This window comes from Ranitomeya imitator, chromosome 2, assembly GCF_032444005.1.
Source record: "Ranitomeya imitator isolate aRanImi1 chromosome 2, aRanImi1.pri, whole genome shotgun sequence".
Classification (NCBI taxonomy): domain Eukaryota; kingdom Metazoa; phylum Chordata; class Amphibia; order Anura; family Dendrobatidae; genus Ranitomeya; species Ranitomeya imitator.
The window spans coordinates 798065635-798090266 of NC_091283.1; the positions used below are offsets into that span (position 1 = coordinate 798065635).

General features: G+C 38.0%; 1 protein-coding gene across 1 annotated transcript; it reads left to right on the top strand.

Annotated features, from left to right (window-relative positions):
- Positions 1-266: 266 nt before the first annotated feature.
- On the top strand, positions 267-23989 carry TLX1 (T cell leukemia homeobox 1). The gene is made up of 3 exons (XM_069755883.1): positions 267-741; positions 3647-3848; positions 23767-23989. The coding sequence occupies exons 1-3, from the start codon at positions 267-269 to the stop codon at positions 23987-23989; spliced, it is 900 nt and encodes a 299-aa protein (XP_069611984.1).
- The last annotated feature ends 643 nt before the right edge of the window (positions 23990-24632 follow it).

Genomic DNA, 24632 nt, shown 5'->3' on the forward strand with positions numbered 1-24632 from the left:
GTGTTGCAGCCAATAGGCAGTGATCTGCTGTGGCAGAGTCCTGGCTGCCTCTCTCAGGCCTCCTGGCTGGATGATTGATGTCACAGTTTGCACAGGGAGCACTAACCAAATGCAAAAAGCACTCCCCACTTCAGCTCTTCCTTTGCTCTTTTTATCCTGCCCCAGGAATTGGAAGCAAGTGAAGCGAGCCCAGGCTCCATTGTTTCTTATCTGTGCAGTGATCGGAGCTGTGGGGCTGGAGCTCCGCCACAGACTGGGACGGCGGCATGGATCACATAGGGGCTCACCACCTGCACCAGAGCCATGCAGAGCCCATCAGCTTTGGGATTGATCAGATCCTGAACAGTCCAGATCAGGGGAGTTGTATGATTTCCAGTTCCAGGCTCCAGGATTCCGACTATGGCTTGGGATGCATTGTGAGCAGCGCCTACAACACCATGACCGGCAACTACAGCAACAGCAGCACCGGGGGATACAACAACAATGCCTGCAGCATGGCCTCCCTGACGGGCTCCTATAACATGAACATGGGGATGAACATGAATGGGAACAACCTGAATGCTGCGGGGGTTATTAGGGTCCCTGCCCACAGACCTTTAACTGGCAACATGCACCAACCGATTTCCACTGGAATGCCCACTGTGCCCAGTGTGGCGGCCATGAACAATATGAACAATCTCACAGGGTTAACTTTCCCCTGGATGGAAAGTAACAGGAGATATACTAAGGACAGATTCACAGGTAGGTACCTGCAAGCTCTGCTTGGCCTCTGTGCTTCCCACTGCTGCCACCTGCACCCTCTGTGACAGCCATGCCTGTGTCACCAAAGGAGGCTCCATGCCAGGCTCAAGAGTATGCTGACCTGCTGTACTGACAGGCTGAAAGGTCTCAAAATAACACATATTATTGATATTACTACTACTACTACTATTATTATTATTATTATTATTATTATTATTATTAATATTATTATTAAATAAATTAATATAATAATACTATTATTATTAATTAATAAATAAAATAATATCATTATTATTATTAAATAAATGAATATAATAATACCATTATTATTATTAATAATAAATACAATAATACCACTATTGTTGTTGTTGTTATTATTATTAATATTCATAAATAAAATAATACCATGATTATTACTATTATTATTACTATTAAATAAATTAATATAATAATACTATTATTATTCATAAAAAATAATACCATTATTATTATATAAATTGATATAACAATAACGTTATAATTGTTGTTATAATTGTTATTATTATTATTATTATTATTATTATAAAATAAATTATTATAATATTATTATCATTTGTATTATTATTAAAAATAACAGTAAAAATAACAGTAATTATAATAATACTTGTATTTATTATTCCATTAAATTATTATATGAACAATTTCTTACATTTATTTATTATCAGCTATATTATTTGCTGGTACTAAATATAAATTCCACTAGTCCATAAAATAAAAATGACTATTATTTTATTAGTGATGATAATAATAGCAGTGGTAGCAATACATTCATTTTTAATTTAGAATTATGGATTTGCATGCATGTATATGATAATTGTAATAATTCTTATATACTGCGGTTTTTGTTTTCTGCAGTTATTAACTGTAGTAGCAAAATACTCACCTGGAGTGTGATTGTGTTTATTTTTAATTATACATTTTACCAGACTGCAGAAATAGAATAATATAAAGAAAGATGGAGCTGTACAGCATATGGTTCAGCTTCAAAACCTTATATGACAGGTTGATTAAATTACACAAAACCAACAATTGCGTTTTGGATAAGTTCATTTTATTTAGAACTGCGAGACTATTTAGGGTCTAGTGGTAATGCTGAAATCACAACAGAGAACTGATAATTGATAATGTTACAATAAAATTAGGTAAAAGTATTAAAACGTGCCTTGTACAAAACATACAGATCCTATATATATATAGGCACGTTTTAATATAATAATGTATATATGAGTATATAACACACATATATGAGTTATATAATTAATATAACTCATGATGTATAACGTGCTAATAAACTAGCTGAGTCTAAATATTGTTCTATTATTATTAGTAGTATTTCCCATTGCCATCACACTATAACAATGTCACGTGTTTCATTTAGACACACATAAATAATCTGTGCATTCCTGTATATAGTTTTTAGAAAAAAGTAATGAAAAATAAACATAATAATAAACCCCCTACCACCAGAGCGATCTCTAAATGTCGATAAAGTATAAGAAAAAACGCTAGGTGTCCTATAATTACATTGCCAAGTTCACCATAATTCTAAGAAAACAGTGATGAAAAAAAAAAAAAAATAATAAACTCCCTACAACCAGAGCTATCCTTTCAATGTGTAGATAATATGAGGAACAATGTTAGGTGTCTCAAAATTAAATTTCGAAAGTGCTATATATATATATATATATATATATATATATATATATATATATATATATATATATATATATATATATATATTGATATATATATTGATATAGATAGATAGATATTTCTACATTTTAATTTTCACTTTACACTTTCTCTTTCATGTTAATTACTTCATATTTATTTAAATATACTTATCTTTATCTATAAATATGTTTTATATATATTGTATACTATTTAGATAATATCATAAACGCATAGATATGTTGGAAATTTTATGTCATTCTTAATATAAAAAAGAGGGAATCAATGTTAGACAGATGGAAATATACATACATAGAAAGATAGATAGATAGATAGATAGATAGATAGACAGGTAGATGATAGATAATGGATAGATAGATGGTAGCTAGATAATACATAGATGATAATAGATATTAAATAGATAACACATAGATATAGATAGATGATAGATAATATATAGATAATAGGTAGATAATACATAGATGATAATTGATATTAGATAGATAATAGGTAGATAATAGATGATAGATAATAGATAGATGATAGATAATAAATGATAGATAATAGATAGATAGATCTATAGATAGATAGATAATAGATAGATGAAAGATAATAGATGATAGATAATATATAGATGATAGATAATGGATGATAGATAATAGATAGATGATGGATAATATATAGATAATAGATAGTTGATAGATAATGGATGATAGATGATATATCGATAATAGATAGATGATGGATAATATATAGATAATAGATAGATGATAGATAATAGATGATATATAGATAATAGATAGATGATGGATAATATATAGATAGATGATAGATGATAGATAATAGATGATATATAGATAATAGATAGATGATGGATAATATATAGATAGATGATAGATAATAGATGATAGATGATATATAGATAATAGATAGATGATGGATAATATATAGATAATAGATAGATGATAGATAATAGATGATATATAGATAATAGATAGATGATGGATAATATATAGATAATAGATGATAGATAATAGATAGTTTGGCAGCCTTCTGTTTCCTGTGTGTTGTGCTGTGTGTGGCTCCAGTGTTCCTGTACTGATGACCCTTGTCTGTCTCTCCGCTGCTGCTGCCGCTTCTGCCTCTGTCCTCCGCTCAGTGGCGCTCTCACCGTTCACTGTAACACGCCGTATAGGTCACCCGTACCAGAACCGGACGCCGCCGAAAAAGAAGAAGCCGCGGACCTCGTTCACCAGACTGCAGATCTGCGAGCTGGAGAAGAGGTTCCACCGCCAGAAGTACCTGGCCTCCGCCGAGAGGGCTGCCCTGGCCAAGGCGCTCAAGATGACAGATGCCCAGGTCAAGACCTGGTTCCAGAACCGCAGGACCAAGTGGAGGTAACAAGGCAACACTTCATCCATCTGATGGACCTGCATGCACAATGGACACCACCTATGTATAGATAGAGTATATTGAAATAAACATCTGGAGGCAGCACACCAGAAAAATGTGATTTTAATGGCCCATTAAGGCGACGTTTCGGTTCAAAAGTGTGAACCTTTTTCCTTTGAAAAAGGATCCTTCGCCTTCCATTATTCTGGTGTGCTGCCTCCAGATGTTTTTTCTTTGTCATATTTGGAAGGTTTGGTACTGTACTTGCTTGGGTGGCTTTGCACCCTTATTATTCTGGTGCTGCTCTTTTTTTTTTCTTAATTTAGACAGATGATAGATAATACCCGAAGAAGTTATGAGAGGTGAAATTAAATTACATACATTTATGATTTTACCTGGTTCTACATTTCCTGGTTCTACATACATTACCATCAATCTAACCTTATAAAATGTAGAAGATATCTAGATAAATAACAGAGAGACAATAGACATATGTTTGATACACACATACACTATATATAATGTATTTATTTTTATTCTATTTCCTAGCCTCCTTTGTGGACTTTCATGATGTTCTTTGTATCTGTGTCAGGTGCTGAGATGCCTTCTGGCCTGTTTGTTGTCAGAAATACATAAGGATCTATTGGCAGCACTGATTGTGCATTGCCTGTATAATGTACAGTCTTAGCTTCATGTCCTGTAAGCCAAAAGCCTTTATATTTAAAACCCTGTTGTGTATCAATTATTGTGGATATTTTGGGTCCTGACATTAAGGACTGATTATCCCACAGCATTCCTGCACTCAGCATGTGGCCTCAGTAATGGCAGAGCCATAATAATCCCACTCCCATCCCTGACAAGGAGGCAGCACTGTATTATCAGATGACGTCTTATGTTTATATAGGGAATGATCACTTCGTCAATGATAATAATTGTTGGCTGCCATGTGTGCCACTATCTGTACAGAGGGCTGTGGGGTGAAAGGGATTCCCCTGTATCCAGACTTTGTTAATCTCAGATGCATTTCTTCCATTGGGCCTTTGTTAATATTCACATGTATTTATGTACATTGGCAGCTCTTGTGTCAGGTTTTCGGTATCATTCTTATGGACAATGAATGCAGAATATCCATTTAGTAAAAACGATTGATACAACATTCCATACCTGCAGCTATGTGTCACCTGTAGCTGACATCATCACTCTAAAAATTATTCCACAAGTCGATGAAATGCATTAATCTATTATCTATCTAATATCTATCTTATTATCTGTCTATTACTATTAGCTATCTATCAATCAGAAAAAATGGAACAGCACCGTATAGATGAATTCGGGGTGCAAAACCATCCAAGGAAATATCCATTTGTATAAATAAAAAAAGGATGTCGCACTCCAATAAATGATGAAAAAAGTGGACTTTCTATTACTCCAAAAATATGCAAAAAAAAGTTAAATGTAATTAGCCTATGTGGCAACGTTTCTGTTCACAGAACCTTTCTCAATCATTTGAGAAAGATTCTGTGTACCAAAACGTTGCCACATGGGCTAATTAAATGTAACTTTTTTTTTGCATATTTTTGGAGTACCGCCTTTCTTTATTTTTTTTGTATTATTACAACCGTATTGTTATTTGGGAGGCCTTGAACCCACAATTCTCCATTAATTGTGTTGTTTCATTCATTCAATCATTCATTCATTCATTCATTCATTCATTCATTCATTCTTTATTTCTTTCTCTTCCTTCCTTTCTTTATTTCTTTTCTTCCTTCGTTTCTTTTTCTTTCTTTCTTTCTTTCTTTCTTTCTTTTTCTTTCTCTTCCTTCCTTCCTTCCTTTCTTTCTTTCTTTCTTTCTTTCTTTCTTTCTTTCTTTCTTTCTTTCTTTCTTTCTCTTCCTTCCTTCCTTCCTTCCTTCCTTCCTTCCTTCCTTCCTTCCTTTCTTTCTTTCTTTCTTTCTTTCTTTCTTTCTTTCTTTCTTTTTCTTTCTTTTTTTCTTTCCTTCCTTTCTTTCCTTCTTTTTCTTTCTTTCCTTCCTTCCTTCCTTTCTTTCTTTCTTTCTTTCTTTCTTTCTTTCTTTCTTTCTTTCTTTCTTTCTTTCTTTCTTTCTTCCCTCCTAGTAATAATAATCTTACTTAAACGAGGAATATTTTATTGATGAAGAGGCATGAATGATAAGTCATCTAAGGTTAACAATATTACCGGCATCTTATATTACTGTATGTTGCCGCACAATATCCCATGGTGCATATAGGAAATTGTGCATTCAGATGAAATTGCAATTAATTTGAAAAGTTAAACGACCTTCTTTTTTTTTCTACGAGTTCATAATTACCGGCTAAATTACATCAGCTAATTAACCCCTTGAGTGATTGAAATCTTCCGAGCATCATAAATTGCTACGTGCGATAGGATATTTGTTCTACACTTTTCCACATATATCACATGTATATACACTTGTCATTATGCATAATAAAGTCAACAAGTAACATTATACCGTCATCGATCTGGTGTGTATATATATATATATATATATATATATATATATATATATATATATATATATATATATATATATATATACATACACGGTAATATATAGTATTTCAGAAAGGTTAGTGCTTATATATATATATATATATATATATATAGTCCTGTATCCTGTTATATGGACGATCTCCGTTTCATGTTACAGTGACAGACTACTGGTGCCGTCAATATTATCCTAAATTATTACAGACTTGTCACTTTGGGGGGCTCTGAAGGCTCTCATGACAGCTTTTGCAATAGAGCAGGATTGTGAGCAAACTCCACCTGTATATAGATAGTCTGGGTTGTTTTGTTATAGTCTACACTTGGTGATCTATAGTTTTGTATTTCCACTATATATTTATACATTAATATAGTGGAAATGTAAAACTATACATCACCAATTGTAGACTATAACAAAACAACCCAGACTACCTATATATAGGTGGAGTTTGCTCACAATCCTGCTCTATTGCAAAAGCTGTCATGAGTGTCTTCAGAGCCCCCCAAAGTGACACGTCTGTAATAATTGCGGTGGGCTATGCCTTCCTGGTCACATGGGAAATCACTACAGACAGGTGATATTTTTCGCTTTAGTTGCCCAGAACTACAATATGTGTCTTGTATATCATTATACCAGACCATCCAGTGTTACATATAATAATACTTGAATATTCACAGCTGTGTATCCTATAGACTATCCAGTGCAGCACATTATACGATGAGACTATCCAGATCTGTGTATTACACAGTGTTATGTGGAATAACCCAAGGATCTACAGTCTAGACTATCAAATGCTCCATATTTCATGCTGTAGATGATAATACTAGAATAGTTAGAATTATGTATCATAATATTAAATTATCCAGTGCTGTATATTATTACATTACTATGTTATCCAGTGCTGTATATTTTTATATTATTAGATAATCCAGTGCTGTAGATTATTATTTTACTAGATTATCCAGTGCTGTATATTATATTACTGGATTATACAGTGCTATATGTTATTACATTACTGGATTATCCAGTGCTGTATATTATTATACTAGAGCAGGTAGTGCTGCATATTAGTGTCATAGCCTATCCAGTGCTGTATATTATTATATTATTGGATTATCCAGTGCTGTATATTATTATATTACTGGATTATCCAGTGCTGTATATTATTATATTACTGGATTGTCCAGTTTTGTATATTGTTATATTATTAGATTATCCAGTGCTGTATATTATATTACTGGATTATTCAGTGCTGTATATTATATTACTGGATTGTCCAGTTCTGTATACTGTTATTAGACTATCCAGTGCTGTATATTATATTGCTAGATTATCCAGTGCTGTATATTATTGTATTACTGGTTTATCCAGTGCTTTATGTGATTAAATTACAAGACCATCTAGTGGTGTATGTTGTTATATTAGTATTATATTATTAGACTATCCAGTGCAGTTTATTATATTTAGCTATCCAGTGCTATATTATGCTCTTACACTACTAGACTATCCAAGCTGTCAATTTTTATAAAGAAGGAATATAAACCAGCTCACCCGTGATGCATAAACCAATCTTTGGGAGCACGGACCCGCTGTGTCCAAGCGTATAAAGTCCAAAAAAGAAGAGAATGTCCAGCTTCTCCGAATCTGTAAAAAAGAGTTTTCTTTATTCACAAACTTTAAACATAGAGGATACAAACTCCAGCACGAACCATATGGGTAAGAATCTCAATGCGTTTCTGGAGACTAAGCTCCACATATGAATGCCATGATTAAGGGAGCTTAGTCTCCAGAAACGCGTTGAGATTCTTACCCATATGGTTCGTGCTGAAGTTTGTATCCTCTATGTTTAAAGTTTGTGAATAAAGAAAACTCTTTTTTTACGGATTCGGTGAAGCTGGACATTCTCTTCTTTTTTGTCAATTTTTATACCACATTAACAATTGGCATATATTTTATTAGACTTTCCAATGCTGTATAGTATTCTAATAGAATATCCTGTGCTGTGTATAATACTAGATCATTCAGTTTTGTTCACCGGAATACTAGTTCCATGCTGTATTGTATAAAACTATTCTGTCCTGTATGCTACAATATAGACTATCCCTGTTTTATACTAAATTATGTATATATATATATATATATATATATATATATATATATATATATATATGTATGTATTAGACTATCCAGTGCTGTCTATTTTTTTATCCCAGGCTGACCTCTACAATATATTTCTTTCTTATCTACCTATTATAAATTACCCAGTGTTGTATATTATTATGGTGCCACATTATCCAGTGATGTGTGTTATGATATATGTACACATCACCAGACATTCCAGTGCTGTATATTTCCCTGTTGCACATTATTATATTTGATTATTCATGTTATTTGTAGATTTGTAGAAACTTTTTTTTTTTTTTTATTACCCAGTGCTTTATTTTATCATACCAGACAATCCAGTAGTTTTTTTTAATACTAGACTTTTCAGTGTATAGTATATTATTATATTAGACTATCTTTTTCATATTAATGAGCAGAACTATCCAGTGCTGTATATTATTGTACTGGACTATTTAGCTCCCTATATTTTATACTAATTCACTCAGTCCTTTATTTGGTTTTACAAGACTATTAAGTATTATAAATAATTAATATTATCTATCCACCCAAAATATGTTGCTTATCCTAAAGACCATTTGCTGAATTAACTCTCCTCAATACAAATCCCCGAATCAATTATTCTGGAATCCTTTACATCCAGCTTTATGGTGATTTCAGGTTGCGGATATTAGCGGCTGCCCCACGCCATATAGTTCCTATTTGCAGTTTAGAATAATAAATTTTTTTTTTTTTTGCAAATTGCTTTCAACTAAATGGTCTATATGTATCAAGATTTGTGAACTACGTGTTTTGGGGAGGTGAAAAAATAGTTAATGCTTGCTCATACTTCCCTGCTTTGTCATAAAGGCCCTTTTCAATTTTGAAAAAAACCGGATCCGGCGACTGATGCCGCCGGATACGTTTTTTTCTCATAGACTTCTATTAGCGACAGATTGCAACAGATGGCCTCAAGTTTGTTCCATCGTTCGCTGCATCCGTCGAAAATTGTTTGTCCGGCGGCCGGAGACAACGGAGAAAGTAACGTTTTTTGTGTACGTTGCAAAAATGGACAGTGATGGATCTGTTTCCGTCCGTCATTTGCTAGAATGGAAGCCTATGGAGCTGGATCCGTCAAATGACGGACTCTGGTGACGCATTAGTTTTTTTAAAACTGAGCATGCTCCGTTCCAAATAGCCAGATCCGTTAGTAGGATCCATCCAAAAATCGGCTCCGTCGCATCAGTTTTTCACAACCTGCGACGGATCCATCGAGCCAACGGATTGTGACTGACAGCGAAAGACTGATGTGTGAAAGGGGCCTAAGGCTACATTCCCACTGTGAGTTTTTGGTGATTTTTTCACGCTACACTTTTCGAAATAATGTAGGCAAACTTTTTTACTTAATGGGTGCAGAACTGGTGGAGAAAATCTGCAACATCAAAAACTCACCAAAAGCTCATCATGGGAATGTAGCCTTATGCCAGCTAAGTGGCTGAGCTTATGTGTACAGGGACCTTTTAGCCAAGATGCAGCATTTCATAAAAAATTGACATACATGTTGCATCTGCTACTGTTGTAAGGCCTTATTGCCATATATCCTGCCTACTATAATTTTTCCTCTTCTTTGTGATTTGTAAACTTTGGAAGGAATCTGACACCAGATCTAATCTCCTTTGTTTTCTATGGGATCATTCCCGGCATCGGCTGGTTCAGTTGTTGAATCAGACCGGTCTTATTGAAGGATCAGCAGCATGGCATGAAGCATTTTTAAATCTATCTATTGACCCCGGACCGGTACATAAAGTGCACAACTTTGTCACTACTTGTACAAGGCTCAGGCAGAAAATCTTAGGACAAGATGCAACAAATCTGTGAAAACCCAATCTCAAAACTATGGGCCAAAAAGCAAAAAAATAAAAGCACCAAGCTTTCTCGAATATAAAATCTGACAAATAACTGAGTCATATTATACCCAGAATTAGCACTTGGACTGTTCTCTCACTGACATGCAATCTGAGTCATTGTAGCTACTAGTGATGAGCGAATATACTCGTTATTCGAGATTTCTCGAGCATGCTCGGGGGTCCTCCGAGTATTTTTAGTACTCAGAGATTTAGTTTTCTTCGACGCAGCTGAATGATTTACATCTGTTAGCCAGCATAAGTACATGTGGGGGTTGCCTGGTTGCTAGGGAATCCCCACATGTAATCAAGCTGGCTAAGAATTGTAAATCATTCAGCTGCGGCGAAGAAAACTAAATCTCCGAGCACTAAAAAATACTCGGAGGACCCCCGAGCGTGCTCGGGAAATCTTTAGTAACGAGTATATTCGTTCATCGCTAGTAGCTACCAATCTCATGAACACCTTGACCATTGTTGGCCTCTAGTGATGAGCGGATTAGGTGTTATCCGAGCATGGTCGGGTGCTAACAGAGTGTCTTCGGCGTGCTCAAAAAATATGATCGAGTCCCCGCGCCTGCATGTCTCGTGGCTTTTAGACAGCAGCAACAGATGCAGGGATTGTCTAACAAACAGGCAATCCTTGCATGTGTTGAGGCTGTCAAACAGCCGAGACATGCAGGCGCGGAGACTTGAACATATTTTTCAAGCACGCCGAAGACATTTGTTTAGCACGCGAGCATACTCAGATAACACCTTATCTGAGAACGTTCACTCATCACTATTGGCCTCTACAGACATTGCACATATAAGACCAGTGTCCTAGAGAGAAGTCCGCTGACGACCCTTATCATATGTCCAGGCCTCCAGTCTTTGATAGTTTCCTATGCAGTCATTTAGTTCCATTTTTCTTAGTTTTGATGTTGGATATCCATGAAACATTTCTCAGACTAGCATTTCTTTGTTATCAGTTGTGTCCAGTTGAAGCAGTACCCCGCAGGCTGGAGAACACTGAGTCACCCCAGCTTTTAAATGCTACCTCACATTGATCCATAATGATGTTATATACTGTTTGTATATCTGTTATGCCCTGAACAATCTTTGTCATGATTTGAAGGAATACTTTCCATTGCAATGCAAAGAAATCTGACAATGTAAGGCTTGGTTTCCCCAAACCAGTTGCGCCCAGACAGTAGATTTATGTGTGAGCTGGATACAACTGATGTGAGGTTGTGCACCTGTCCAGCTGGGCCAAAAAATATTGCATGCAAAAATTTTTTTTCTAGCTTTAGGACTAGTCCAGAGTGACCATGGATGTCTTCGAATGATCCCATATAAATATATGGGATCAGTACAGGCATCAGTTTCCCTACCACACCATAGGGTAAGAGCATAAGACAGACCCTTGAATGGAAAAAAGGCCTTAAAGGTTGCATTGCAAGACATGAATAATATTGCCATATGAATACAAAGATTCTATTTATTATGGGTATAAAGGATTCTTATTATCAGCCTGTCATTCTTGTTAAGGTACTCACAAAACCAAATATTTCTATGAAGCTTCATTGATCCTATGTGTGCCTAAAGAGTGCCATTTTGGGGCACCCTGGGTGCGTTGACCTACTTTTTTTTTCTGTATGAAATAGCGTAGTAGACTACACTAACACATAAAGAGGCAGTATGAAATGCTATACAGTACTCTGATTTCACAGTAGGACCTTGTGACGGACTGAATTTATATGTACTGGCATATACAGTATGCTATTACTGCCCGACTATGAAAAAGAACTGCCTGGTTCGAAACGCGTCAGATCTACTCGATTAACATGGCACAGTTCCCGGGGGACTGCCTCTATTTTTTTCTGCATTTTTCAATGAAATTATAATTTTTTTTGTTTTTAATCACGCTCTCTCGGACCTGTTGCTGGATACTCACCCCTATCATTTTGGAAAAAAAAAAAAACCTATGATGTGTGCAGAGCGTTACGGCACATTCACACTAGTCTAGTTTTTCTTCTTGCATTTCTTGTGCTACTTTTCCTAAAGCGCTTGTCTCACAAAAGACAACTAGGGCATATTTATTTATTTTATTTGCATATATAGCGCCAGTAATTTCCACAGCACTTTATCATAATCTCTGTCCTCATTGGGACTCACAATCTAAATTCCCTATCAATATGTCTTCGGCGTGTTGGAGAAAACCCTGCAGACGTTGCATATGTTGTCCTCTGTGGGATTTGAACTGAGTGCTAACCACTGAGCCACCATGCTGCCCATCTATGGTATGGGCAATAACTGTCTAATGGATGCTGGTCCCTCCTCTGGGACCTCCAGCTATCTCCAGAACAGGGGTACACCTCTATGGTCACCGTGGTTGGGTGCCAGTGGGAACCCTACTTTGAAGCTAAGTGATGGGTCCCGCATCTATTATTTATGGCACATCTGGTGTATATTCCAGAAATGTCTGTCCTGAGGCCCCTTTGCCTAATTCTAAAAAAAGGCAAGTTCACATATGTTTAATTCCCTCATCTCTTATTCTTCTAGAGAAGTACAAAAACCGATGATAAAACTGATCTCAAAGTTTCTTACGGGATCCATGTTATATCCGGCATCATTGGTTCCATTGATGTAAATCTCTCTGAGCTGGAAAAAGAAACAATGAATATTGGTCTAACTGGTTCTGGATGTTGGTCACGGACGCAGAGAGCTCCTCTTTGTCATCGGCATTGTCCAGCTCAGGCAAAAAAAAGAAGTAACAGGACACAATTGGTAAATGTGTATCCTGCTCTGAGGGATCTCTCGGTAACATTGCTGATGCTAAAAAATGGTACGGTAGTTCAAAATGTGACCTCAGACAACTCCCTGGCAAACGTGCAGACCTTCGAGCAGCGGCAAATCTCTCAATTGGAGGGAAACCTAAAAAATCTGGAAGGAACTGTAACCCTGAGGGTGAAAATCTAAGATTGGTGATAATTAGACAGCAGTCAGTAAGATGGCCGTGTAGCAAGGACATTTTGCAATTTTTTGCCTTCAGCAAAGATATAGTTGTTAGGCTTATGTATCCCTGACATCAAGCTTGTCTCAGTGGTCAGTCCAGAGGAAGACGCGAGCAGTACTGACAGACTTCAGGTTTTGTAACACAGCATAAAACAGTAATTGAGTAAAATGCGTCTAATATAGTAGGCCATGATGGTGACTCAGCTTAGATGGATCTTTGAATTGTTGTAGATTCTGTACATATACGTGAGTGAGACTAAGGCCACGTTCACACATTCAGTATTTGATGAGTTTTTTACCTCAGTATTTGTAAGCCAAAGTCAGGAGTCTAACAATCAGAGGAAAAGTATAATAGAAACACGTCACCACTTCTGTATTTATCACCCACTCCTGGTTTTGGCTTATAAATACTGAGGTAAAAAACTCACTAAATCCTGAATGTGTGAACATTGCCTAATTCTTTAATCATAAGGTGCATGCAGTCAGTATGACGGTAAACAGAAATACTGTGGCATACTGAGGTACAGTAGAGCCTCACAGAAGTCTATGGGCTTCATATTATGCTTAAAGGGGTATTCCCATCTCCAAGATCCTGTCCCAATATGTAGTATGTATAATAATAAAAAGAATATAAGTAAATGCCTCAAATTAGAAATGTAGTATAGTTCTTTTTATAAGCTATCGCTAACTCCGTGTGCAGGGCATTGCAGTATCCATGGTTACGACTACTCAAATAGAGACGGTTAGTTATGTTGTTAGTGGTCGTAACCATGGATATCTAAGCTACTGCAATGCCCTGCACATGGGGTAAGCGACAAAGCGAATAAGGAGAAGTATACTACATTTTAATTGGAAGTGTTTGCTAATATTATCATTATTATTATACCTACTACATACTGGGATAGGATCTTGGAGATTGGAATACACCTTTAAGTTAAATAATATAAAACACCTAAGCATTTACATTAATTCCACCCCCTTGAAAAAAGCCTAAACTGGGCTATACATGTGTGGCTCTCCCTGTCCCTTAAAGGGATTTTTTTCTATTCATTGAATCCTTAACTTATTTTCTCTGGTTTAGTATTTATGTCACTTTTTTTTCTATACCCCATTAAGTAAAACTTGAAGGTGATCCAAATAACTTACTTACCTGTAAATCATATTTGCCAACTCTCCCAGAACATCTAGAAGACTCCAATAAAAAGAAGAGATCTTCTGAACTCCTGGAGAAGTTGGAAAAATATTTAAAATTGAGAGTCCTCAGTCCAATTCTAAATATTTCTCTATCCACTGGGTAACACGGTACCAAGATATATATCTTTCCTGTATGGAAAAGTTGGGAAATTATCCTGCATGGTGCAAAAAACTATTATAACCTTCTGGATAGTCTCCATTGCATAACTCAGGGATGCTTCATCTTCAGGCAGAGCCCAATGTCCAGACACACATTCAGAGGCAGAAAAATGGGGCATGGAAGTGCATGGCTTTTAACATGGGCAAAAATCTTCTGGCTTAGAATGCTTATAACTCCAGGACAACCACTTCTTAAAGCTGGCAAGTATGTTGTGTTAACCGTTGGTTGCTTCCTAGTGGGGGGTGCAGCTTGATCGGGATTCATTTTTTAGAAACAGACTGTTAGGTGTCGAGTTCCCGCAGCTGCACAGGGGGAATCTCAAACTACCTCCGCTGTGGTCTCCCATTCTTCTCCGGCCGCAATGGAGTCTGCTCAGCGGAGGCGTCGGTCCCAGCATCTGGCTCAGGAAGATACTGTACGCTTGGTTACTGTTGATCTTCCAGACTCAGCCATTGTAACATAGTAACATAGTAACATAGTTAGTAAGGCCGAAAAAAGACATTTGTCCATCCAGTTCAGCCTATATTCCATCATAATAAATCCCCAGATCTACGTCCTTCTACAGAACCTAATAATTGTATAATACAATATTGTTCTGCTCCAGGAAGACATCCAGGCCTCTCTTGAACCCCTCGACTGAGTTCACCATCACCACCTCCTCAGGCAAGCAATTCCAGATTCTCACTGCCCTAACAGTAAAGAATCCTCTTCTATGTTGGTGGAAAAACCTTCTCTCCTCCAGACGCAAAGAATGCCCCCTTGTGCCCGTCACCTACCTTGGTATGAACAGATCCTCAGCGAGATATTTGTATTGTCCCCTTATATACTTATACATGGTTATTAGATCGCCCCTCAGTCGTCTTTTTTCTAGACTAAATAATCCTAATTTCGCTAATCTATCTGGGTATTGTAGTTCTCCCATCCCCTTTATTAATTTTGTTGCCCTCCTTTGTACTCTCTCTAGTTCCATTATATCCTTCCTGAGCACCGGTGCCCAAAACTGGACACAGTACTCCATGTGCGGTCTAACTAGGGATTTGTACAGAGGCAGTATAATGCTCTCATCATGTGTATCCAGACCTCTTTTAATGCACCCCATGATCCTGTTTGCTTTGGCAGCTGCTGCCTGGCACTGGCTGCTCCAGGTAAGTTTATCATTAACTAGGATCCCCAAGTCCTTCTCCCTGTCAGATTTACCCAGTGGTTTCTCATTCAGTGTGTAATGGTGATATTGATTCCTTCTTCCCATGTGTATAACCTTACATTTATCATTGTTAAACCTCATCTGCCACCTTTCAGCCCAAGTTTCCAACTTATCCAGATCCATCTGTAGCAGAATACTATCTTCTCTTGTATTAACTGCTTTACATAGTTTTGTATCATCTGCAAATATCGATATTTTACTGTGTAAACCTTCTACCAGATCATTAATGAATATGTTGAAGAGAACAGGTCCCAATACTGACCCCTGCGGTACCCCACTGGTCACAGCGACCCAGTTAGAGACTATACCATTTATAACCACCCTCTGCTTTCTATCACTAAGCCAGTTACTAACCCATTTACACACATTTTCCCCCAGACCAAGCATTCTCATTTTGTGTACCAACCTCTTGTGCGGCACGGTATCAAACACTTTGGAAAAATCGAGATATACCACGTCCAATGACTCACCGTGGTCCAGCCTATAGCTTACCTCTTCATAAAAACTGATTAGATTGGTTTGACAGGAGCGATTTCTCATAAACCCATGCTGATATCGAGTTAAACAGTTATTCTCATTGAGATAATCCAGAATAACATCCCTCAGAAACCCTTCAAATATTTTACCAACAATAGAGGTTAGACTTACTGGCCTATAATTTCCAGGTTCACTTTTAGAGCCCTTTTTGAATATTGGCACCACATTTGCTATGCGCCAGTCCTGCGGAACAGACCCTGTCGCTATAGAGTCTGTAAAAATAAGAAATAATGGTTTATCTATTACATTACTTAGTTCTCTTAGTACTTGTGGGTGTATGCCATCCGGACCCGGAGATTTATCTATTTTGATCTTATTTAGCCGGTTTCGCACCTCTTCTTGGGTTAGATTGGTGACCCTTAATATAGGGTTTTCATTGTTTCTTGGGATTTCACCTAGCATTTCATTTTCCACCGTGAATACCGTGGAGAAGAAGGTGTTTAATATATTAGCTTTTTCCTCGTCATCTACAACCATTCTTTCCTCACTATTTTTTAAGGGGCCTACATTTTCAGTTTTTATTCTTTTACTATTGATATAGTTGAAGAACAGTTTGGGATTAGTTTTACTCTCCTTAGCAATGTGCTTCTCTGTTTCCTTTTTGGCAGCTTTAATTAGTTTTTTAGATAAAGTATTTTTCTCCCTATAGTTTTTTAGAGCTTCAATGGTGCCATCCTGCTTTAGTAGTGCAAATGCTTTCTTTTTACTGTTAATTGCCTGTCTTACTTCTTTGTTTAGCCACATTGGGTTTTTCCTATTTCTAGTCCTTTTATTCCCACAAGGTATAAACCGCTTACAGTGCCTATTTAGGATGTTCTTAAACATTTTCCATTTATTATCTGTATTCTTATTTCTGAGGATATTGTCCCAGTCTACCAGATTAAGGGCATCTCTAAGCTGGTCAAACTTTGCCTTCCTAAAGTAACCAGCACTGTTCTGTGGCGAGCAAATGCTCCTGGGACTAAGTCCTGCTTTTCCTCTACTGGGCATGCCCAAGGGACAACCTCTCATTGGAGGTCGGGGTCACATGCTCAGGTCCTGAAGCAGTTCCTATTGGACCACTAGGAAGGTCCTGGAGAGCTTCCTCTATAAAAAGTTTGCATGGCCACACGGCCATGTGCTAGTATCAACTTAAGTTCATGTGTGTATGAGCTTAGCTACATTTGTGGTCTCTGTCAGCATGTGCTCAGGGTCGTCTGTATAGCCACTAGAATTCTGGAGTTTGTGTGTATGAATTCAGGGCTGGCGTATAGCTTCTAGAATTCTGTCACCTCCGGAGAGGAGTTGTTTGAGTGCTGTTGCTGACTGTGTGACCACTGTATGCTACCTGCTCCATTAGAGAGCTGTGACCCACTGTGAGATTAACAGAGCACAGCATTATCTTTTATCCCAGTGACTCTGTGAAGCAACAGAGTTCGCTCCTATAAAGACCGGGTGACGGAACCCGTGTCTGTTCAGCCGTAATATTGCCATATAGTGCTGCCATTTACTAGCAGCAGGTTCCACTCCTGCACGGTGGACCCCGGGCTGCGAGCGCACCAATATTATCTCCTTATTTACTCGGTGCATTCCGCCAGCCCTAACACAGACTAATTCTTTTCCCCAAGATTATTAGTTGTGGTGTCTGATGTAGTCTAAGGATGCGTTAACACTATCCAATGGTGACCTGTTATGTCATTTCAAGCATCTAAACTGTCCTCAGTGTGTGGTGATGTAATGTGCATCACTAACCCGTTTTTTTTCTTTAAAAATGTTGCTGTAGTGATGGCCAAAAAACAACTTAGTTATATGGTATCAGCTCGTTTAGTCATAGGGGTGTGCTTCATTTTCTGTTCAGTCACGAGCATCGTTGCCTAATAAAGTTGATTGATTTCCCTGGTTGTACTGACGTCACTGGAATCCCACACTTGTGCAGTGTGGCTCTTGGAGCTGCCCTTGCGCAGTGTCAAGCGGGCACCTGTGTTTGTACAGTGCGTAGCATGGAGCCGGCGGCACTTGAGCAACGTCGAGCAGGAGCCGCGCTTGCACAGTGTGTAGCATGGAGCCAGCCGCACTTGAGCAGTGTCGAGTGGGGAGCCACGCTTATACAGTGTTGATCCGGGAGCCACGCATGCGCCAAGACGCGCGGTTCCCCGCTCGACACTGCACAAGAGCGGCCGGCTCCACGCTACACACTGCAAGTGCAGCTTCCCGCTCAACACTGTGCAAGCGCAGCTCCAAGCACCACACTGTGCAAGCGCAGTCTTCCAGTGACATCGGTGCAACCAGGGAAATCAATGAAATTGGTTGGTGACGCCTGTGACTGAACAGAAAATTAGGCACACTCCAGTGACTAAACAAGCAGGTACCATATAACTATATAAAGTGCTTTTTGGACATCATTACAGCGCCGTTTTTACTGAAAAACAAAAAGTTATTGATGCACATTGCATCACTAATCACACACTGGGGATGGTTTAGATGCTTGAAATGGTGTAACAGTTTCCCTTTAAATGAATGTTGAACAACTACCTGTAAGTCGATCAGCAGCTGTTTAATAACCTATTTAAATAGGCTGACCACCCTTCCCATGTGTACCGAATGATCAATCTGTGTGTATAGACTTTATTTGCTCTCGGTAGCACATCCAGTTTACTCAAGACAACGCGCGGCCGAGAACGATGGCTTTTAAGCAAGCCACATGATTATTTTATCTGACAAACAACTGTTTTTCTTGTTCATTGGGTAATTGGCAGCCTGTTTACACTGCACAATTATTGAGAAACAAACTTTCCTAGGAAAACTCATTCACAATAATTGGCCAGTGTAAATGCACCCCAATGATTCTCATGGGTATGGGAAGATTGTTTTCTGTAGATAGTTTTACTCTTGTTTGCATATTTGTTTACTTTATTTTCAGAAAGTACAGGCATTACAAATCTCTTTTATCACTTCTGATAATTGGGTTGCAGATGTAAACACAGGCTGATGAGGTTTTTAAACTTATGCCACTAATTAATCATCCTCATAGGATTATTGCTGTTTAATAATCATGACAAGCATTCATGCAAAAGACTCCACCCTGAAAGGTTGGAGACAATTGCAAAATATTCAGCATCATTTATAATAATGCATATTCAAAATATATTTTCTTCTAAATTAACGTGATATCAAATGGAGTATTCAGCAATTTATAAATGTCATGTCAGGAAATATCTTTTCTCATGTTAAGGCTGGTTTCATAAAAAGGCGATATAGATGATATAGTTGGCACTGCCATGGGTCTGGTAACAGCCCCATAATTTCCATAATGCACCAATATTATGTTGTTTTATTTGAATTTTTATAAATCAATAGTACACATGAAATTAAGCAACTTTGTAATATATCTTATCCAAAAGTTTGCTTCTGTACTCCTCCAGGACTGATTATTCATTTTTCAAAATTCCCAATTCATGGGTAAAATCTGTATTCAGTGAAGACAGGTGTTCAATTTCATAGATAGTAGATGACAGTTCCTACTTATTAGATTACATTTAGATCGAAGGGTGGGAGGAAGAAGGAGTTTTTCCTCTAGCTTCTCACTTCTCCTCCCCTCCCCCTCCTATCTGTATAGAATATTATCTGTAACAACTGTCATTTCCTATGCTAGTAATGTAAAAATCTGTATTTCCTGAATACAGATTTTACCCATGAATTTAGAATAATGAGAATTTTATTATTTATTTATTTATTTATTATGCTTTGCTTATATAGCGCTATCTTATTCCACCACGCTTTACATATATTATCATCACTGTCCCCAATGGGGCTCACAATCTAAATTCCCTATTATTATGTCTTTGGAGAATGGATAACTTATTCAGATTTCTGTGATAAGATATATTGCAAAGTTGCGAATTTTCACGTGTACCATTGATTTTTTAAATAAAAATTAAAACGACGCTGTAAATTTACCCAACATTGCAAAATAAATCTATAATCTTTAAGTGTAGCTCTGAAATCTCCTCACCCTCTCCCTTATCTAGTCTATTATCAGATTTTTCACTCACGAATGTGTAAAGACAGTATGCCAGTCTTTGCCTTACACTGATCAGGCATCACGGTATGCATTATAGCCCAGGGCTGCATTCCTAATTGTTCAGCTTCATAGCTGCCATCTCCTAGTACCAGTAAGGTGGTTTCACATTAGCGTTTACCTGATCTGCGGCGGGCTGCGGACTTCCTCCGTGAAGCCCCGCCCTCGGCCGCACCTCCGCCGCTAGCTCCGCCTACTTCTGCATGCGGCCTGCATGCAGCCTGCGTACCTATCTTTAACATTAGGTACGCAGGTCGTGTGGCTGTATGCGGATGCTGCCGCATGCGTCGCTTTGACGATGCGGCGACCAGCGTAGGATGCAGCCTGTAGCATTTTTTCTCCACATCGTCAAAACGACGCATGCGGCAGCATCCGCATACAGCCGCACGACCTGCGTACCTAATGTTAAAGATAGGTACACAGGCCGCATGCAGGCTGCATGCAGAAGTAGGCGGAGCTAGCGGTGGAGGTGCGGCCTCGGGCGGGGCTTCACAGAGGAAATCCGCAGCCCGCCGCAGATCAGGTAAACGCTAGTGTGAAACTAGCCTAAGAAACTTGTCCCCTTGGACAATGACTCTTGTAATGCAGAAAGGAGTTAAGGGTCATTTACACTGTAAAATAATCGTGAATGAGCATTGTGAAAAAATGCTTGTTTCACTATTATCTTGCCATGTAAACAGGTGTTGAAGAGTAGAGAACATAATATCATCATTCTTGGCGGTACACCATCCTGTGTAATCCAGACTCACACTGCCGAAAACTATGGCAGTCTATGCGCACTGAGTGATCTAGTAGATCACTCAGTGTGCACAATTTACTTTGGTCTGTTTGTGGAAACCGGTATTTAAACAACCGCAGATAGGAAAAAGTTTACAGACTGGCGGTCGTATCATGCAGGCGGTTGGGTCATGTAAACGGACCTTTAGTTTTTCCTACACCGAACTTCTGTACAATACAAAAGGTAACACTTTCCATAATATACGTTAAATGCTAGGTTGTATTGGATAAGAAGATGCTTGAGACGGCTGCCATAGGAACCCATAGTAAAAAAAAACACACATATGTTTGATCAAAAACAAAATAAACTGCATTTTTTCAAACAGCAAGAAAAGGATGCATGAGCCCCAAAAAGTTTTAATGTCCCCGTTTTTTAACCATTTAAAGAGTCATAATATCCCCTGCGGACCACTTTGCAAGTTCTAATTCCTTAAAAGCGCCTTTATAAAGTAATAATGTCCCAAAGAGCCCCTAGAATTATGCCACAAGTCCCTTAAGTACCCCCTTTCAAGTAGCAGTACCCCTTAAGTGCCTCTTAACAGTAATATTAAAAAGCAATGATGACTGAAGTGCCCCCTAAATAACTATTATTATCCTTTAGGTGCCTGCTATTAATAATATCCTCTGAACACCCTGCAAAATTAATAATGCCCCATAACTATTAATAAATCCACGTGTGTCCCCCATAATGATTATGATACCCTTTGAGTGAACCACAAGCAGTCATAATTCTCCCTCGAAAAATTCCCAAGTATCCTAAGTCATATTGCCCGACTCGTTAAAGTGTTGATTGTGACTTGTAGGATCGCTACTTCCAACAGGTGGCGCTATAGAGTTTAATTTGCATATTCAAGTGTCTGTAGAAAGTGATATTGCCCCGAGTGCTCGGAAAAAGTAATAATGACTGCTCACCTTTTTTACAGACAGTTCCTACAGTGATGGTCCTGATGTATATGCGACATCTGCTTAATGTATACATCCAAATTTTTACATTAAACATGCCTAAAACATGATGTGAACACAGCCTTACTGTGCAGGCAGCATTTCACATAGTCTTTCAGTTCATGAATAGACTGAATCTAAGGTCAAAAGCAAACATACTTCTTAATGCCTGCCAAGCATAAGATGGAAACCGATCAATTATCACAGAAGACATCTTGTACTAATCCCAGAAAATGTGTACAGACTGTTTCAAAAACTGATTCATGAATCACTTGTCAAATCTAATAGATGTGAACATTGCAAATTTTAATTGAAACGAATCTGAATGATCTGCTTGTTCCGATTATTCCTTAGTACATGGCCTCATTCAGACGCCCATTCTTTAGCGTTCGTTGTGCAAGATCAAATTTTACGCATTTTAGTTTCCATCCATGTGTTTATTTCCACGTTTCCTAATGATTTGCCGTTATGGCTCATGCGAGTGGCGGTATTTTCATCCTGAGTGCGATCTGACAACACATAGAATTACACTTGGCCCAATGTTTTTCTATGGGCCTGCGTGTGTTTTGTTTTTTTTTTCCTCCATCTCTTCATTCAAGAGAATCCAATCACACTATGATCAAACACTGATCAGAGTTTGATCAGAGTGTGATATACAAAATCAACACAATACTCTTGGATGAGAGAACCTACTGTCGTCTGCATCTGCCCTTAAAATGGACAGCACGTAGGTAAGATCCTGATGACAACTGCTATCCGTTTTTTGTTTCATGGACCCATTCAAATGAATGAATTAAATGGAAAGAGGGTAAGTCGGCACTCCGTATAAAGTGTTGCTCGTGGGAAGCAGTATTATGAATAAAGAAGGTCCCGGCACTCATGTGTAGAATAAACCGTTTTTAATCAAGCACACAAACATGGAAATCCAGTTGGATTTCCATGTTTTTTGCTGGAATAAAAATGCTTTTTTCTACACATAAGACCTTCTTTAGTCATTCAGTTGAATGCGCCAGATTGATTTGCAAATTGGATCAAAACCATCCAGGTCTACTCTTTATTTTTTTTTAAGACAATCAGTCAGCAAAAAAAAAAGACTTTTGAACTTGTCCATAGACTGATAGAAAATGATGGTGGAGGCAAAAATTGCTCACAGCTATAGTTACGTGCCCCTTCACCTGGGGCAATATAGCTAAAGGCACTGGCAGAGTCTCTTGATGGTGACACCCAGCACATAGGTCACATCAGATTCCTACTTATAAGAGGTCTCAGTTATGATGATATTGAGCCCAATCCTGACCTGGATCTTGTGCCAATCAGCAGTCAGATAAGGGCTGATCAGTGGGATCCTCCTAACGGCCAACTCATAGCACAATACACATTTGATGTGGTTCCGACATTTTCATAGAGCGGTTTTCATACCAATGACATTTAGATTTATTAGAATATATAAAAAAAAGAATTAAAGCAAAGCTATTTTACTTGACATGATTGCAACGAGAATGACATTATTGTTGTTCCACCTACAGAAGACAGACAGCTGAAGAGAGGGAAGCAGAAAGACAACAAGCCAACAGGATATTAATGCAACTTCAGCAAGAGGCCTTTCAGAAATCTATAAACCAGCCTCTCCAGCCAGATCCAATCTGCATCCACAACTCTTCTCTCTTCGCCCTGCAGAACCTCCAGCCTTGGTCAGATGATGTCTCGAAAATTACCAGCGTCACCTCCGTGGCCTCTGCCTGTGAATGAACAGATGGATCACTAGGACTTTAGGAGGCACAAGAACTGGTTGAAATGAGGACTTTTTCCAGAAACACAGACATAACCACAGGACAAGACTTGTCGAAGCAACACCAACCCCAACCTTCATCGTCTCTACTGAGTCACGTAAAGCCTCCACCCTCTATTTTGGATCTAGGCTCTATTATACTAAATCGTTGTATTTTACAAAATAACATCAAGGATCGTACATGTTCCCAAAATATATTTATGTTTAGTTCTCATTACCGACACTGAGTTTTCTCATTAGAATAATAAAAATTGTCATTTTATATAACCAGAGTTTTTTTGGGAAAATATATTGATGGCCTTGCCTATGGATTTATATGTGTGATTGGTGTGGGTCACAACAACCCCATGAAAAGCAAAATGGGGCTGAACTCCAGTTTGAGGTACAGCTGCACGCATAGAGGCACCACATCATGACCTCCACCAATCATGCATTGTAGACCTGTGCTAAGGATAGGCTATCTATATATTACTCAGAAAACCACATAGATGCACTCACATCATAGTCATTGATTATATAAAAACCGATCTACCAGATTGCCAGTGGATTAATTTGATATATACTGATGCAACAGCAATTTTTTAAATGTCAAGCCCAAGGTTG

Excerpts from the sequence above, each read along its gene's own strand:
- TLX1 (XM_069755883.1), top strand. The coding sequence starts at position 267 with ATGGATCACATAGGGGCTCACCACCTGCACCAGAGCCATGCAGAGCCC. Across the intron at positions 742-3,646 it reads TACTAAGGACAGATTCACAG|GTCACCCGTACCAGAACCGG; the intron begins GTAGGTACCTGC and ends CACGCCGTATAG. Across the intron at positions 3,849-23,766 it reads AACCGCAGGACCAAGTGGAG|AAGACAGACAGCTGAAGAGA; the intron begins GTAACAAGGCAA and ends TTCCACCTACAG.